The following is a 16933-nucleotide window of genomic DNA, read 5'->3' as shown; positions in this document are numbered from 1 at the left end:
GAGTGAAGAGCATAACCTTGAAAGTTCTTTGGAATAAGAGCTCGATTCTTGAACAAGTTCTTGGTTCCATCACTTGTTGAAAGTTTTGTGATTTTTTGTGTGACCATAATTAACAAGAAAAAGCCTGATTGTAAGATTAACATAATGATGTTGATATTTGATATGAAAGTTTGACAGCTGGTCTCATTTAATCATTTCTTTGAAGTAACCCCATCCTGACAACTGAAAACAAGAAATTTATATGTCTTTGTGCATTGGGATTCCATAGACCTTGTGACTAGCACCTTGTATGTTTCTAATTTTTAACAATTCTAGCTGCAATGCTAGTGTAATTTTAGGTCACACAGTTGGTAGGAATCATTACGGAGCAATGAATCACTCACTCATTTAAGATTCAGTCCTCATATAACACCACAACATCATGTCTGAGTTTATTCTGTAAATTATTAGCGTAGCAGAACTTTATCGCAGACGATAATACACTTTCCAGATGAATTTATTTGCTAATAAACTAAAAAGTTAGTTGATAGGTCGAATACAGAGGTTACTGCAAGCTCGATGGAACCGGCTTTGCAGCTTGGATTAAGTCCAGCCAATGCTAGAATACCAAATGATTCATAGCAAGCTGCGTTAGGAAACATTCCGTATCTTACCTTCTCTGCACAAATCAGAGATCTTTACCAACGTGTCTATCTTGTTTGACTTCCCTTGAATAAATATCTTCAGTTTGGTCTGGCTGACCTGTCCTTGCAGTCTTGTTATTCAGTAGCTTGGCTTCTGTCAGCCATTTTTTACTGGTGTTTCGATTTTTGTACATTCTTGTGATCTCTATGTAACGTACGTATATTATAGATACCTCCTCCTGCTCCAGCCATGAATGGCGCTCCTCCGTTGCCCAGTAAACCTCCGGTGGGATTCACCAATATGAGCGTGAGTTAGATCTCTAGAGGTCAACTTAGACTTAGAAAACAGTCACTCTCTTCATTGTTGTGATTCTGCATCATCTCTCCATTCTCTGTGGTGAACATACTATCAGCGCTTCCAATACAATTGACAATTTTCCATTATAAAAATCATATCTTCTTTTAACCGGTGAAAGTACATGTGGCATATATACTGTATATACCGTATATACCTGGTGTATTTAAATGCTTCTTGTAATATCATATTAACCCAGTATTAAAGTCAGTGTATAGAAACTCCTGTGCAAAAGGAATTATTCAAACTTTCTCTCCTTTTACTTGTTATGTCATTTATTTTGACTAATATCTTTACCATTTACTGCGGTAATTTTTATCCAATTTAATCGAACTTTTCTCTTGCACAAAACTGTTGTGCTGTTCACACAATCTTAACTAAATGCACAGTTTATCCCACTTTAATTGTTGAAACATTTTTTCCATTTTCAAATTCTGAAAAATATACCAAGAAGGAAACTCTGTTCAAAGTTATACTTTATAAATCTGGCATTATGAAACTTTTACTTCACATCATAACTTTTCATTGTTAAGGATGATTTTTTGTCGTGGGCTGAAATGGTAGTCAAGTACAGTAATAGTTGCAGAAGTGTTGAGACTCTTGTATGAAACCCTGCTGTTTAAATTTCTTAACTCATACCATAAAGTGCCTTGCACAGTATCTGGTTGTTGGTTTTCAAATAGTAAATAATAATAATATTAATCAGCAGTTATTTTCATGACGCTTAAGCGACCACAAATGTGGGAGAAACCCGCAGGGCTTATGGATTACAACTTACACGTCGAGTAGCTTCCAATTCAACATTTTAACTGAAATTGGAATCTTTTCAATTTAGAAAGTCATTTCAGATGGGCAAACGGTAGCCTCATTGCTTCAAATGACACCGCCGTTATCCACTCAGGTGGTTGTCACAGTTTTCTAGTTGAAAAAGCTAGACACACAAAATCTTGAAACCTTATTTATCTATTCGATGATGAACAATGGCAGTTTAAGTCTTTGGGAGAAAGGGAACTGGGTGCAAAGTGTAGGGGGGGGGGGGATTGGAAAGGGATATGGGAAAGGGAGAGGAGAAACAAGAAAGGGGGAAGGGAGAATTAGGAATGGTATTAAAGTGGTAAACCCAACTATTAAAATTAAAGCTTTTATGGGTAACGAAAAGCACACTTAGTTTCAATGATATAAATTGTAAACTTCATGATTGAGAAGAAATCTAGAGAGTTCAAGGGAACATTGTTGCTGGTTTATTTGTAACATACAGGAATTGCATGAATATTCAGCAAACATGTTGGACTGCTTTGAATGAGAATCTTGTCATTGTAGCAAATTTTCACTGTAGCTTTCATATAACTGGCTTTCCATTGTAACAGAGTGAACATACTCCACATATTTTATGCCACATTTGAAATAACTCACAGTACCAAAAAACATTGGTGGTGGTTCATTTTAACACAAATGAATTGCATGTACATTCAGCTATCATGTTATAACATTGCTTGCATTCTGTTTATGGGTTAATGGATCATTCCCTAAATAAGTATTCTCACTTTCTGACAAATTTCTGATGTATCTATATTTATCTATAAAATATAGTGTCATTACACTGAAGGCTAATTGTCACTACTTCACAGCTTAGCTGGAACGCCATAACTCATCATTTTTGGATGCCTAGTTAATGAAAAAAACCTTGTTAACTAGCCATTCCAAATCGCAGTTTGTACATGAACACATATCTTGAGAAACGTAGAAGTGCACACAGCATACATAAAACACTCTTTATAGCTGGAATCATCTTTGCCTTCTTTTGACATTCTTTGTTCCTAAAGTCATGAATTTTCCAATAATTACATTTGCCAATGTGAGGGGAAACATTTGTAATGTTTTGTGCAATTTCTTACAATGTGGTCTTATTTCTATTTGGAAAGATGGCTCTTTTGTCTGTTGTAAATAATCAGACACCTGGCAACGTTTTGCAATAAATAGTAATGTATGATAGCTGGCCATGAAGAAAGACAAACAACATCTTATGATTCCCAGTTACACAGTCTGTGCATGTGATAACACTGTTGAGATTATTCTTGTAAAGGTCTTCAGTCAAAACAAGGAAAAATTCCCTTTTTACTACATAAGTTAAAGAATCTGAGAATAAGAACCCTGATGTTTCCTTCTCTTAATGTTTAACATATTTTGTTGAGGCTGTGTATTTAAATTATTTGAAAAACGTGGTTATCATATGGCTTTCAAACATGGCAGGAACAGTGTTTATCAATGAAGCTAAACAAGTATGCCACAGTACACAAAGTTATGGAATGCACCAAGTTACCATATCATCATACATGGTTGACTTAGTCCCCCCCCATCCCTGCCCACTACCCCAGAGTTCATGGTAGTAAATTATTTGACATTTTTAAGTCTGTTAACCTTGGTGATTAGGAATTGAAAAGGAAGTCAAGCCAGTCACTCACCCAAATTGAAAAACTGACTTGAAGGAGTTTGATGCCATTTATGTGAAGAGTATAGAGACTTTTCTACGATTGATTTTAATGAGAAAGATTTTTCGTTTTCATGTTCATGTAATAAATTATATCGTTGCCAATTGCCATAAAATATCATATATGTCGATTGTTATTATCAATCAATATTTGTGTATCAGCTTGGTATTCCATGTTCACAGAATGAATATAGTTCCTGTGCTTTAATACAGAGTTGAAACAGACACTATACTGCTTCATAGCATGTGACACAATACTCTATGCAAAGAGTTTATGTGGTAACCCTAGACGTTTACAGTATCTCTGTTATTTTGCTCTTTCTGCTCATTTTGCCCATATTTTATATATTTTGTTTTTAAATTTAAACCTTACAGTGTAAACAAAGATAAGAACACATGGTTTGGAAATGAATTGATAAAGCTGAAAGAAAAGAAAGAGTAATCACATGTTGGATAAAAAGTAAAATGTTAAGTACAATGTTAGGAAACATTTTTCAAAACGAAAATAGGGACACAAAGAAAGTTGTATGGGCGATTGTTGGATGTAGAGGATGGTATGCTTTTTGAAGGAATTTTTTATTTTTCAAATTTGTATGCGTTACTGCTACCAAGATATGTTGGCATTTGATCAAGTTAATTGTAGTTTCTAGTTCAATCTAAAGACACCAAGAGTGCTAACATCATAACCTCTCTGTGTGCCTACTTCCTGATCTTTCGAAATCATTCTATATCCATTTCTTGAAAGCTTTAGCAAAATGTTATTCAGACCAGTGACGAAAATACTGGTTAAATAGGTCCCTTTTTAGTTAAGAATTCATTCCCTTTATCTTTTCAAAATTCTTTTATAATTTCCCAGTCAGTCTTCTGTTCATGACTTACTTATATTTATGTTGCTAATTCCGTTTAAGCCTGTCTGAAACTTTTTGGTTATTGTCTGTATTGAAGGTTGCATACTTATTAACTTCGTTGTTTGTTTTAAAAAAAATGTGGTGTTTTCCTTGCTATATTTCCGATTGCAAGTATTAAAGTCACTAACTGGCTGAATATGAGAGGTACATTTAGAGCAGGGCAGAGTGGTCTCATGTTTTGTGGAAAAGGAAGGAATGGTTTTATGATTTGAGGAAAAGGAAGGAAGGCTTTTTGTTTGAGGAAAAGGAAGGAATGGTATTATGGTTTGAGGAAAGAAAGAAATGGTATTATGGTTTGAGGAAAAGTAAGGAATGGTTTTATGATTTGAGGAAAAAGAAGGAAAGTTTTTCGGTTTGAGGAAAAGGAAGGAATAGTATTATGGTTTGAGGAAAAGAAAGGAATGGTTTTATGATGTGATGAATAGTAAGGAATGGTTTTATGAATTGAGGAAAAGGAAGGAATGGTTTTATGATGTGATGAATAGTAAGGAATGGTTTTATGAATTGAGGAAAAGGAAGGAATGGTTTTATGAATTGAGGAATAGGAAGGAATGGTTTTATTGTTTGAGGAAAAGGAAGGAATGGTTTTATGGTGTGATGAATAGGAAGTAATGGTTTTATGGTGTGATGAATAGGAAGTAATGGTTTTATGGTGTGATGAAAAGGAAGGAACACTTTTTTTAATGTTTCCCAATTGCATGCAAACGTTCGTTACTTTTCTTTAATTCCACCCCTTGCAAAAAATTTGACATTTCATTTCTTTTTGCTTTTGCAGCCTGCTGCCTCTGCACCCCCAGGAGCAGTTGGGTTTCCCTCCAATGTGCCTGTTGGTTATCCCCAGGTACACTTACATCTTGATTAACTTATTAATAGGTTTTAGTCGTCTCCTTGAAAACGTTTTTTAGTCTGAAAGTAAATTCAGGAAACTTCCTCGCAAAATATTTTTATTGAATTGCTTGCTTTGTATGTACCATCATGTTTGATACGCTTTTTTCGGACAAGATTAAATCAACATATCAGACAAAAATGGACATCTTGCTATGTGGTCTTTTGTTCAAGCATGGTTTCATTACTTTCATATTAAAGCCACTGTCATAGTGACTAAACAATTAAATGGTTTATGGAAATCTCATGAGTTTGATGTATATCTCTCGATCGCAGCTGTTATTTTGAATTTCTTCTCTTCAAAGGATCCTCCGAGGTATTCCCTTGCAGCAAACGATCCTGCCTGTAAGTATTGGAGCCTTTCCCTTACTGAGTTTCAATATTAAAAAATGACAACTATTTAGAACTTTGAAGGTAAAATGAAATCAGTAAATTGATTTTTTTTTTTTAGAACCATGAGGTGCTGTATAAACGTAAATGTGACAAAAAGGATTCCCTTTTTAAGGTTTCAAAAGTTTTTAAACTGCCATAGTTCATTTGAATATTTCTGTCATTTGGAAACTCATCACATTTTCTTTTATTACAAACCAGGAATTTGATCTATTATTCATATTAAATATTGAATTAATTTTCTTGTGTATTCCTGAACACAGATCCTCCACCACAAGCTCAACCCATGGACCCAGGTAAACCACATCCTGTGCCTAGAGGGGTAATGCCAACCCCTCCAGCAGCTGGACCAGCCGACACGATACCCGAACTCCCATCAGTGCCTTCAGAGGCTCCCCCGTCAGCCAATCACAACGATGGCGGAGATGATCTGGACTTTGACGAACTCAGCAAAAGATTTGAAGATCTCAAGAAGAAAAAGTAAAAGGTTTAGGCCAGCGTAGACGTGACAAATCGATGACATTGCAATACCTTGGCTCATTTACGGATTATTGTTGAGATGCTTGTCCAGCCCCGCCCCAACCCATTCACGCTCTCTCTTTTGTGGTAACGTCTCCATTTTGTTGATATTATTTTTTGTAAGTGGTATAGACAGATTAACTTTACACAAAGAGAACTTTTAGCTGTAGAGTAGTTGAAATAAAAAGCAAGAGAAAAGTAAAAAGTTCTGTTTTCTTTGGTGTTGTGTATATATTATCTCAAAAATTGGCCCTGTTTCTTATTTTGGCTTTTCTTGTCAATTTGGTCACATAAAGGATGTTGGTTTCAGTTCATGCATTGAAGAAGATAACAGTTTTTTTGTGGTAAACAACAAAACGATTTGTAAGTTTCAGTGGCTTGTTGGATGGATACATCAATCAGTTTATCAATGAAATTAAAAATATTTAATAACAGGAAATGACAAGTCATTTGAATTGCAGGAGAAAGTGAAGCTGGTTCCCAATACAGGGATTCATTTGCTGTCAAAATTTGGTGAGGCAGTTGTGCAAACTCCGAATTGGATATGATATGAAATACAATGATTCCTGTGTGACTGGTTACATCTTTGGGCTTATATAGCTAGTTGCCCATTCTTTGTGGCATTTTGCTATGCCGTAGTGGATAATTATTCCCTGCTAGACAATTAACGGATAAAGTAACCAAAAAGTCTGAGGAATTATACTCAATAAGTAAATTATCTACTGAAATGTTGAACATATATAACACATGGTATATTGCTATATTTGGTGAGCTTAGTTGGTTTTTCTTAGGACATTGATCACCTGTAACAGATTGTTTGGTAATACATTTTCAGCAGGTTAGATGATGGAACTCCTTCTCTGCAGCGATAAATGTGGGCATCACATTTACAAGTGATCTTGCTAGCTACATTGTGTGAAATAGTGTGAATAGTAAGAGTGTAATACTTATCTTTTGACTAGCATACATGTAGAGATATTATAGCATTTCTTGCATGCTTTCTACACCATACTATTACATCAAATTTATTTAACAAGAACATAACCTCAAAGTTTCTTTCATTAGTTAACAACAGTGCTGTGTGATTGTTGTAATAACATAACACAAAGAAACGTTGCATATTCTGTAAAGAAATTTTGTTATAATTGGAGACATCTTCATAGACAGGTTGATTATCTGTATAGATATCCATGTAAACACATGTCCTGTGAATGACTGGCTGTCAAAGGATAGTTTTGGTCTCCAAAAACCAGTTTAAGAAGATGTTTCCATTCATCATAGCCACATAGCCATTTTCCTATCATTTCTTCTTCATTTGCAAGCTTTATGATGGATGTTTTGGAATTCTAACCTTCACTATTATCATCATACACTCACTATCGGCTTTTACACTGTAATGTTGGTTTATGTACTATGGGTTTTGTGTAAAACCGCGATTTGGGTTTGTGTACTCATATATAGATTTACTTAGTTGAATACAGGTTGCATTCTAGGCTAAAGAAGTGTAATTGTTTTGCTTTTAATTTGAGGAAAATTTTCTTTTCCATGATTGTAATGAAGTGAAAATTTTTCTTTCAAGTGTACAGACTGAGAATGTTTGATTGGTTACTTTAGTTTGACTTGTGTTACATTCTGGTCAATTACGTTCTTTGTGATAAGAAACAAATAAATAACAACTAGCATCTATTAAAGCAACTATCTAAAGCCTTTCTACAATAATCTGTGTAACAATCTCTTAATGTTAACCGTTCTCTGTAAAAGTCATTACGTAAAATTGAAATTTCTAGACTTTTGTCAAGTTTGTAATACGCAAGCAATGTTTTGAACATGATTCTGTTGATTGCTTAATTCAATTGTACTTGAATATTGCTGAAAAAGCGACACATGATCTATGATTATTAGTTTAATTTTTATATTGTACACATTTGGAAAAACACCTGGGACATTTTGGTTATGAAGGGGAACAGGAAAGTACTAAATGTAATGGAAATAAATAGGGGTCGACCAGAATAATAATGTAAACAGATATCCTTGTTAGAAGAGCACGAGACCAGTTCATCTCATGTTGGGACTCCACTCTTCGTCATCAATTTCTTCTTTCACAGTTTAAAATCTCCTATGCAGCCCTCTGTTAATGTTATGTAAGTGTTCTGTTAGTGCTTGCTTTCTATAATTCAAGAAGTAGAAATGATTGATTCTTTTCATCTAACTAGCAACCTTAACACTGAACTGCATGTAAGACAAATCAAACCATGTCTCCACATGATAATAGATTTGTTAAATCAAATAAACATTTGATATGAATATAGTCGGTAGTGTATGTTATTTATCTTAGAATTAATTTATTAATGTCAGTGTCCAATTTATTTTTAAAATATTTTCTTTTCACTTGTTAGACTTAGAACACAAGGATGTTCTTTCTTGATGTGTTTCTCTAATGGCCCATGTACACAAAATATTGAAATATTCTTTTTCCTTCATAATATTGCAACTATGATGTTCTCATTTCAAATCTTATGGGACTTCCTCCAAACTTTTTCACCTGCAGAGCTTTTCATGTGTTGAAGAGAGGAAAGCTTGGCTCATAAGAGAAAACCTCAGAGGACATATCTTTGTTGTAACAACGATAAGAGAAGAGAAAATAGCAAAATCATCAGTGTTAAAATGTTTATGTGGTAAGCTGGAAACAGTTACAGTAAAAGCTGGATAAACCTAAAAATATCCACTTTTATCTCGTGATGTTCTAAGCTTGCCGACTTATCACAGTGACGGCATATCTGGTGATATCGGTTGTAACGGTTTTGAAACTAAAGGTCTCTAAGAAAATATTGATTATTGATTACGTAGTGTATATAGCGCTAACTGTATTTAGTCTAACGGGAAGCTGAAAATTCTGTTTTTATAATTAAAGGAGAAATATTTTCACACTTTTATGTATACAACGGTATGAAAATAAATGATATTCTTATCAAATTTGCATCTCATTTTTTTGATGAAAGACTCTTTCTTGTGTTTGAAAATTTGTGCTCTTAGCGTAGGCCGTGACACACTGGAAATCAAATTCAAAGAAAAGAGCTTAATATACACAATTGTTTGTTACAATGCAAAACAGGGCACACTTAAGGAAATGTCAAGGAAATGTATTCAATAAATCAGCAAATACATCATAGACTCATTCCCAACCAGTGTTCAAAGCCTGATATCTACCAATTTTCTGCAGAAAGCACAGAAAGCACAGAAATTTTGTATAATAAATAATAAATAAATAAATAAATTTTACTTTGCGAGAGGTGTACATTTTACAAGGAAATGGAGTAACTTTGAGAAAGCTGTAGCAGAAGAACTTAAAGTTTCAACATTGTCATAAGTTTCAGATCATTCGTACACCACCTTCCCTTCCCACCCCGACACTGCCCTTGGCCCCTCAATTGAAAACGTAGTAACAACACCTCACAGTTTCATGGTAATTACAAATAGACACAGGGACTGTCTCCACCGTATACTTATTTTTAGCCATAGTCACAACATAATGGCACAGTTTCATTTTATTCACGCCTAATCCTGGATTAGGAGACATTGTTAAGTGGAGTATAAACACTACCAGATAGTTGGTTCCTTTCCTCAAGAAAATCTGCAACAGTCGGTTTGATATCTAACTTTAAAAATTATAATGTGATCGTTTTCAATGGTTGCTATAGGCTCTAAAAAAATTACCGTCACAGTTTACAGTTAACTAATTAACAAGTCTATGAAAGAACAATTAAATATATTGTGATCACATTTTGTACCTATACTGATCAATTCTATTTCCAAGCAGCCTATACAGAAAATTGTAAGCATAATATGATAACGTTTTGTGCCGTTTGTCGTTTAAACATTGCCCGATATGAACACCACAGTTTCTACAACGAAAGTTAATTCATATGATGGTGTTTCATTTCCGTGAAGTAAGTTAGTTCAGAAGTTGCAGCAAATTTCTAAACTTCTTCGTACACAATAAACATCCGAGACTGGAATATTCCTTGAACGATACAATACGTTCCGGATGTCCATGTGTTGGTTAATATATATGCGAATACATTAAGAAATTAAGAGAAGTGCATTAAGAATGTTGTGCATTAAGAAATTAAGAGAAGCAGTCCAATCTATTTATAGAGTTTTGGAAAAGACCGATTGTGAAACAGAAAGAGTGTTTACTCACTGAAGTATCTTAATACCAAAATTCCATGTCATTACAATGAGTTATGTATAAACGGCGTTTTACAGTAATATTAAATCAATATTTCACCTTTTATTTACGTTTTTCTTTAACAATGTGTCTGCATAGTTTAGCTTGGTGTGATAGACCTTTGTGTTTTTTTTGTCATTTCTATTTTCAATTTACATGCGAGAGAATTCCATGTGTGTTTTTACCATATCACATACTTCATCACACACATTTCTTGCAATTTACAACTATATTTTTGTTTGATGAAATGTCTGCAGCATGTCATAAGTATGGACTTGCATGCACCATGCTGCAACTTACATTATATCATGTTGCTTAAAGTTTAAACTAATAAACACTTCGCCTCACGATAAAAGCTATGGCTAATGTTTGATACTGCTATGATCACACCCATGCATAAAAAACTTCCTAAAAATTAATTTAAAAATTGTTATACGTAGCAACGGTTTTCAGACTTCAGGAAACTCTCATCGGGTTAATTAAAATAAATTAAGAGAAGCAGTCGAATCTATTTATAGAGTTTTGGAAAAGTCCGATTGTGAAACAGAAAGAGTGTTTACTCACTGAAGTATCTTAATACCAAAATTCCATGTCATTACAATGAGTTATGTTTAAACGGCGTTTTACAGTTATATTAAATCAATATTTCACCTTTAATTTATGTTTTTCTTTAACAGTGTGTCTGCATAGTTTCAGGAAACTCGCATCGGGTTAATTCAACATCATGTTTATGTACACCTATATTGTAAAACCCCAAACGAGTGATATCAAATGCCCAATCCGTTACCACATCAGCCCACGTGGAGGTTGGGGGTTAAAAAGTACGAGCTAGTTTGGTTGTTACGTCATGGATTCACCTTGTCCAATCGCTGTTTCTAAAGAACCAAGTTCCTATCCAATGCAGTGTTACTATATTTCAGACCATTTACCTATACATAAATGTAGTGTCACTAAACAAATATTATTATGTTATAGTGACTTACGGCGGAGCGTAACAGAAGCCAAGCGAAGTTAAATTAGTGAAGTGAAGACTTCAGGCTACTTACTTTTTATCTGTGAATATTGATCTTTCGGCAGAAAGAGTGAATCGACACAATAATACAAGTTTTATTTGGTTTAAAGTCTTTGGAATAGCAAAATGTTCTTAGATTTGTTTTAAAAACTATCTCCGTCGATTTGCTTAGAGGCGTCTGTACATTTGGTACCTCTATAGGGTAAGGGGTACACCTACATCGAATCGGTGACATCACAATTACATGTTCGTACCATTTACAATTGTAGAGAGTAGAGGCTATTTTCAAACATCACCTTGTCTTAGGCTTTAATTCATGTCAGTAATGCTAGGTGAAATGATTGCCGGTTATATTTTGAAATATGAAATATGAAAAAACAGCGACAACTCTTTGAATGATAAAGAACAATTAAAGAATATTGATTAGGCGTTTGAAAACTAAAATAAGGCAACATTCTCGATGTACAAATTGTCATTCCTTCCAGGTTCCAGAGGTTGAAGAAGATCCGCTTGCAGTGGTAAATGGGAGTACAAGAGTTAGGTACCAGCTCTCGGATCTTGATTAATTCTAGTAAGAAGTGATATATGCTTCATAACACTTTGATATTTGCACCCCCCCCCCCTAAAAACAAAACAATTAGGACAAATCTTCCCATATACTACATCGCAGCTTAATTGTTTTCCTTTCTCTCAATGTAAAGGTTATTAATAACGATATGTATCCACTGTATTTATTTAGGAATCGAACTCTGGGACAGGCGTTGATAGGGAAAAGCTACATAACGATTTGACAGCAAGGAAATAAAGGTATCATTCGAAAATCGTTTCACGAAGAATGAAACGAGCTGTAGAAAATTAAGATATCATGATGAGTCTAATGTTCTGGGAAAGACACAACCCTGAACTTGAAATGAATGCTAAAAATATCGTTATGTTCATGCTTCTTTGTCAATACAAATATGTCGTTGAAAATAACCTCCTAAATACAGCTGGAAATATTATGAATGCCTTCACCCCTTGCCTATCTGCGAAATATCCTTATTCCACATTAAGAACTATTAAAATAAGAAGAAAACAGTAAGACCTATTACAATAGGCCTATAGCAGAAAGTATGAGGACGTAACAATAACCTGATCTATACGAGTTTAAACTCATCCGATATGATAAACGTATATTTTGTTTTCTAACTTTACAGCGATATATTCCCCTTGAAAACAAAATGATGCTTCCGTCGTTGATGGATCTGTAGGACTTGGTGGTGTATGTGGCCTTACCTTTCGTTTTTCTTGCTGTTGAGCCTGGCTCAACGAAAAATTAAAACCTGGCACCTTCGGGGACACTTGATTTTTAATCTGAACTTTCAACAATTCCCCCACTAACTCGAACGAAGCATCGTAGACGAACACCTTGGCGAGCTTTTCGCTGCAAGAACAGTACACCCACAGGACGTACCATAGCGTGTCTTCGTTCCTCGTGCAAACACTCCATGGTACGGCTGTTTCTGCGTAGTTAGTAGGTTCCTTTACCTTCTTACTAAGACCTACGCCATTCAGAGAAGGGTAAAACTGAATGACCCGGTTACCGTGGTCACATACAGCCATGCTTCCGTCCATACGTACGTGTAGAATATGGGTATAGCTTTTCAAGGTCACTCTCTCTGTTAGTTGCATTACTTCCCTCGGAGCTTTGCTATTCTCGATCTCCAGATGGAGTATCGTCTTTCCATCTCCTAACAAGGCGTAACACCCTTTACGTTGTTCATCCCACGATATACCGATGATTTCCGGAAGGTTGTAAGCAGTAGCAACCAATGTAATGCCATCTTTCGCCTTGTCTGAGGTTGGAAGAGTAAACTTGTGAATCTGTCCAGAAGCTAACGATAGCATGTTACGCCGATCAGAACATAAATTTGGTGTAATCGTCAACCATTCTTCGTCAATACCTTTTTCAACTGCCCAATTATCTTGTAAGAAGTTAAAGTTGTATAACTGAACGAAATTGTGATTACTAGATACATGGCAAGAAACAGATATCAACCAATGTGTATGTGGCCATATAATTCCACATGAGTCCCCATCATCAGGTAATTTAAATGTTTTCATGTACGTTGAAAAAGTCGACCCAGAGCTAATCAGCTTACCAACACATGACTTCGACTGGGATCGAAACTGTAGATCACGAGCAGTAAAGGCGTTCTTCAGGGCCTGAAGATGAGCAAGATTTTTGAAAATGTTCTCTTTCTTTTGTGTAACAGTTTTGAACCCATTCAATTTGGAAACATTAGCCTCCTGAAGGTCCTTCTGAAAGGACATGCAGATATCTGTGGTGTAATTTGTCAGCAAAGCGATCTCGGAATGCAGGCTTTTCATTGGAGCGATCGATTGACGGACACCCTTTCGTTCTTGTTGTACAGCTTGTTTCAGAGTTGTCTCTTCTTCGTTCGTCTCTCGTGTAATCGTGTTCACAGCGTCAGTTATTTCGTTCATTAAATCTTGAAACTGATCTTCGCAATTCTTTTCGACTGTAGACGTGAAGTTGGTAATTTCTGCTAGTTGTTCGGTAACTGTAAGAAGCTCCGCCATGGTGGCATCAAGGACCTCTCTTTGCTGTGTGACTATTGCTCCTACCGGTGCAATGTCGTGCTCCTCAGACTCTGCGTGTTGGTCTTTTACGCAGTCTTCGCATATCTGTCGTTCACACGTCCTACAGAACTGGTCGCAAGTTTTCATGTGTGCAGAACAATCACCAAACAGTCGTCTGGACTTGTTATTTATGTCTGAATAATCTTTCTCTTCCTCCACAATGAGGGCTTTAAGGGTGAAGTTGGTGGGTAGCGAGTCCGAGGAAGGTGCCATTATTTGTGCACGACAGACGGGACAAGAGGCTGGAGTTGCTTGAATTAGCTTTTCAATGCATGATTTGCAAAAGCTATGTCCACAAGGCAACACCTTGGGATCGGTATGCTTGAGACAGCATACTGAGCAATCGAGTGGTGTTAAGCCAGGTGCTTGGTCATCTTCACTGTCTGAACTGTCTGCCATTGTTGGAGCGATCTACGACAGATAGAGAGAGAGAATGACGTAAGAAAGAAATGAGAGCATGAATAGAAGAATAAATGAATGGAGTGATGGATTAATATATAGATCAACGAATAAATGGATGAAGAAAAAGGAAGGTTCCAGAGGTTTGTAGTCAATTACGTACAAAGAGCACGTACACACACAAACACAAACAGAAATTATAGCGAAAGAAGAGGGGACGGTAAACTTTGCAAAAGGAAAAGTTTATCATGATATACTACTTCTTTTTATTCTGCTCAAGTTTTCACATAATTTATATAAAGCACATGACAACATTCAGGTGAACGGAATAACTGATTAAGGTAGTGCCACTTTTAGTTAAAGTTCCGTGTATCGTATGGAACTTGATTGTCGTCTTTTAGATATATGAGACATGAGATATCTGTGTGTACCAACCCGCTATAATATTATGTGTTTGTAAATGTTTGACATCGTTTCATCTATACAGGGCCTTAGCCACTAAGGGTACGGGGCTCTTCAAATCCACTGCCACCAAACTTGCTTCTAATTGCTTACGTATTTTCACACACGCACGTAAAGTCGCAAAGATCATCGGCAAGTTGTGCACAAATGTAGGTAATTTGATGGAAAATAATTCACCATTTTGTATTTAAGAAACCTTACCGAAAACCCTCCGAAAACGGAGACGGAAACTCCTCGTCAGCACAGACGTTGACCAAACTTTGTTTGCCCCCCTCCCTCGTCAAAATTTCGAAATGTTACAGAAGGTACATACTTCATTGTGTTATGGAAAGTAATCCATCGATTCAAGCGTTAGTTTAACCTTAATTCTATCACTCATAAAATGGAGGCAAGAGAAAAACGCTTTGCCCTATTACACCAAATAGGGTATCTGCGCGCCCGACTTCTGTACAACCATAACAAGTTAGTATTGTCATGGACTGATTAGGTTAATAATTACTTTTTTATAGAACAGTATAGTATATAGTAGCCTACAGTACTGTACAACCTACTGTACAATACAGTATATTATATATATATATATATATATATATATATATATATATATATATATATATATATATATATAACTATTGTTTTAAGACTGGATTAGTGGGTGGATTATCAGCAGAAATATTCCGTAAATTCATGCAACTGACACCCGGGACATCTTCCGTTGTTCTCTTAAAACGCTGAGTTACGCATCCCTTACAAAACCTGTGTCTACAGAATATTATTTGGGGGTCTGTAAAAAAGTCAAAACATATCGGAACATTTCAATCCTGTAAGTGGATCGGAAATGTGACTTCTTTGGCGTGTCATATCCGATTTAGATGAAAGCAATGAGGATTTTTCGCGACTTTATAGATCATACAAATCTCGATAAAGATATGTTCTGTTAAGTGAAGGTATAACTTTAGTACTTTTGGTGTGTGCAAGTGTATAAACCTGTTGACTTAGGTATAGTAAACAGCATCATAGAATATGTGCCTTTCAATCAACGCCGGTGCCTTTCAATCATAAGGTAACGAGTTCGAGTCACTCCAAGATTAATGTATGTCGTATAGTTACAGAGTTGTTGACAATTCATAATCATGGACGTTAAATATGAATCTAAGAGACTGACTTCGGTCAGCTTGCGGCTTTGATAAGCCAATGATGGCTTCTTCGCGAATTCCTGCTTGCAGGAGGATCTAAAATACATACAATACATATATGACTTGGGGATCATTCTCTTTAGATACTGTTCTTTATAACCTAGCAACTTAGCTGTGTTTGATAAATAACATAAACAACTAAGCATTTCTTATTTAAAGTTTTTCCATTTCCCAGCTAAACTGATAATGGCTACATCATACTTTTAATATTTCCAATAGTGCATGTCCATGCTTTGCTAGAGTTCATTTGAGAGAACCAGCTCATATCGATTGCCACATACATTGATGACAATGCCAATCGACGTGAATGCCAAAACAGATCTTATGGAAGTGAGAACCAGGGTTCATCAACGACCCTCCACTTGCAACCAACTGGATTTTTAAAACATCAGTGATTGAAATTTAAGCTACGGATCAGAATTGTGTGAAATACTGTAGACCTATAATGCAATCAAGCTGTTATATACGTATCGGTAATTGAAGAAACATTATCCTTCGTTAAATACACCCTTTGCAGCTTGCACTAACAACGGATAATGGCATACCGCTAATGCACTTAATTCCTACCTGTGTCTGATAGCACAATTCCGATTATCTGACAGGCCTGTGGAATGGATATCATATAATGTAGACGTCTTCAGCGGGTATGAGAGAACAGAAAGACCAGAATAATAGTCTGGAGTAGATTAACCCCACTTCCCTGACATTCGTCGTCTGCGTTCAATCTATGTACAGAACTATAATTCCTACGACAAACACTGGTGGAGCATAATACGTTATTTATGTGACGTGTCATACGAGTACTCAATCGGGGAATTCCGAAGC

The 16933-nt window shown here is 35.7% G+C and overlaps 2 protein-coding genes across 7 annotated transcripts in view; one reads left to right on the top strand and one right to left on the bottom strand.

Annotated features, from left to right (window-relative positions):
- LOC139965510 (IST1 homolog) overlaps positions 1-16933 on the top strand; it is a 35736-nt gene that overhangs the window by 13607 nt on the left and 5196 nt on the right. The window contains exons 8-11 of one of the 6 annotated variants that reach the window (XM_071967941.1): positions 853-930; positions 5150-5215; positions 5565-5604; positions 5913-9152. In XM_071967941.1, the coding sequence (XP_071824042.1) occupies positions 853-930; positions 5150-5215; positions 5565-5604; positions 5913-6133 (405 nt within the window). In that variant the 3' untranslated portion in view covers positions 6134-9152. Of the gene's footprint in view, positions 1-852; positions 931-5149; positions 5216-5564; positions 5605-5912; positions 9153-16933 lie in introns of those variants that run through there. The other 5 variants (XM_071967943.1, XM_071967944.1, XM_071967945.1 and 2 more) reach the window with 5 other exon arrangements.
- On the bottom strand, positions 8491-16847 carry LOC139965509 (uncharacterized). Its single transcript, XM_071967940.1, has 2 exons — positions 16676-16847; positions 8491-14462 (listed from the first exon to the last, which is right to left on the bottom strand). Exon 2 carries the CDS (start codon positions 14448-14450, stop codon positions 12561-12563), a length of 1890 nt encoding a protein of 629 aa, XP_071824041.1. The 5' UTR covers positions 14451-14462; positions 16676-16847; the 3' UTR covers positions 8491-12560.

This window comes from Apostichopus japonicus, chromosome 3, assembly GCF_037975245.1.
Source record: "Apostichopus japonicus isolate 1M-3 chromosome 3, ASM3797524v1, whole genome shotgun sequence".
Lineage (NCBI taxonomy): Eukaryota > Metazoa > Echinodermata > Holothuroidea > Aspidochirotida > Stichopodidae > Apostichopus > Apostichopus japonicus.
This window is presented reverse-complemented; position numbering and strand designations above follow the sequence as displayed.